Consider the following 2,223-nt stretch of genomic DNA (forward strand, 5'->3'; position numbering starts at 1 on the left):
TGAGTTTGTATAAATTTTGTATCTTTTTGTCATTTATTATGATTCGTTTAATAATTTAAATTTTTTTTATTTATTTACATATCGCAGCATTATGTCGTCAGAAAATGAATATTCGAACTCCGGAGACTACGATCCCTCAGAGCACGGCTACGATAGTGGCAACGATGTCACTGAATCTTCAACGTGATCACCCACCCCACAGCCGCCTCGCTCTGTACCCGCGCATCCTATAGCGCCACACGAAGTTAGAGTTCGGGCCACCACCCAAAAGTGCATTCCTCTACCTGTGAGGGTGTCTTTCTCCGCCCCATCTGGAGCCATGAGGGAGCCATCTCGGTCACGCACTCGTAGTGTAACACCCCCACCCACTACTAGGACCACATAGGAGCGCTCTCCGGGTATGACTACCCTGGAGAATTTATGGGTTTTGGGCATGGCTCAAGATCTTAAGATGTGTCAACTTAGGCTGGAGCATTATCGACACTTCGCCGATGGAGTGATTACAGCCCTAGGCACTCAAGATAATATGATGGATCGCTCATTAGAGTTGATTTTCATCGCTAGGAGAGCGATTAGGAGGTTGCACACTTATCTGGCGGTGTTAGCAGGAGTTCTGATGATAGTGATGGGGTTGCTTATTTGGAGTCTTATGCGTTAGAGGACTTTATTTATTATGTTTTTGATGGTGGAAATTTAAGATTTTCTTTTGAGGCTTGTAGCTGTGATTTGTGAAAAAAATTTCTTTTATATTGCACATTTTTATTTTATTTATGTATCCTATGAGATTTTGTCTATGGATGGTTAAGTTTTGTTGATTATCGATTTAATGCCTTTACTATTATAAGTTATTATATTATTACCTTGGTTACATGATTAGATGATTGTAACATATCGTGCAACACAGTGGTAAATAGTGAAGTAACTGAACTTCGACTTAAAAAATTTGTGCATTAGAAATATGCCTCCAAGAAGGAGTACTCGCAGCACGAGAGAAAATCCTGAAAGCCAAACACCTGATATAGCGCGGTTGATAGCTCAGCAAATTCGGGAGGCAGTACCAACTATTGTCGCTCAGGTTACAGCGGGCATTAATGCAAGTCAAAGGAGTGAGGGAAGCCCTAACACCGAGAATCCCGTCAGGGAGGAGAACTGTAACACCAATGATAGAGGATGCAGTTACAAGACATTCATGTCCTGCAAGACCAAGGAGTTTCATGGTAAAGAAGGTGCAATTGGATTACTATCATGGATTGAGAGCATGAAGTCGGTACTCCATATTAGCAAGTGTTCCGAGGACTGTAAGGTGAAGTATGCAACATGCCAACTCCAAGGAAGAGCCCTAACTTGGTGGAACATTCAAGTTCAAACCCGTGGTCGCCAAGCTGCCTATGAGTTATCATGGGAAGAACTCAAAAATTTGCTCATCGAAGAGTATTGTTCTAAKAGCGAAATTCAAAAATTGGAAGTTGAATTCTGGAATCACACCATGATTGGAATGGAGGTGGACAAATACACAGCTCATTTTCATGAGCTTGCCAAATTAGTACCTCATATGGTCACTCTAGAGGAGAAACGAATTGATCGGTACATCTGGGGTTTGGCACCTGAAATCCGAGGGATGGTCACTTCGGCAAACCCAACCAATATACAAAACGCAGTGGTGTTGGCAAATCGTCTGACAAATGATGCAGATAGATCAGGGATTTTAAAGCAAGACAAATTTGGTGGAAAGAGGAAACTAGAGGGGCAATCGTGGAAAAGGACCAACAACGATTTAGGCAAAAACCAAAAAGTGATAAGAAACTTTGGGGCTCAGTCTCAAATAGGAGAAAAGGGCAAGGGAACTTACCGTAAATGTGGCAAGTGCAATTATCACCATAGCAAGAGATGCATTATTTGTTTCAAATGCAATAAAAGAGGTCATTTCGCTAAAGATTGCAAGATCAGAGAGAATCAATCATGCCATAAGTGTGGAAGCCCGAATCACTTCAGGAATGCATGCCCGAAATTGAATCTAGTGTCAGCTACTAACCCAACACGACCAATCAATCAAGGAAATCAAGGAGGCCAAGCACGAGGTCGAGCATTTACAATTGGAGTGGAAGAAGCCAGGCAAGACTCAAATGTGATCACAGGTACATTTCTTCTGAATGACCATTACGCATCCATACTATTTGATTCTGGAGCAGATAGAAGCTTTGTATCCCTAGAATTTAGACCAAA

The 2,223-nt window shown here is 41.9% G+C and overlaps 1 protein-coding gene across 1 annotated transcript; it reads left to right on the forward strand.

Annotated features, from left to right (window-relative positions):
- Positions 1–958: 958 nt before the first annotated feature.
- Positions 959–2,135, forward strand: LOC112504754 (the record flags this gene model as incomplete). Its single annotated transcript, XM_025108700.1, has 1 exon — positions 959–2,135. A coding segment is annotated over exon 1 (1,177 nt), but the record flags the coding sequence as incomplete, so codon positions are not given.
- Positions 2,136–2,223: the final 88 nt, after the last annotated feature.

The sequence above is a fragment of the Cynara cardunculus genome, unplaced genomic scaffold, assembly GCF_001531365.2.
Source record: "Cynara cardunculus var. scolymus isolate 2C unplaced genomic scaffold, CcrdV1 Un_Scaffold_6788, whole genome shotgun sequence".
Lineage (NCBI taxonomy): Eukaryota > Viridiplantae > Streptophyta > Magnoliopsida > Asterales > Asteraceae > Cynara > Cynara cardunculus.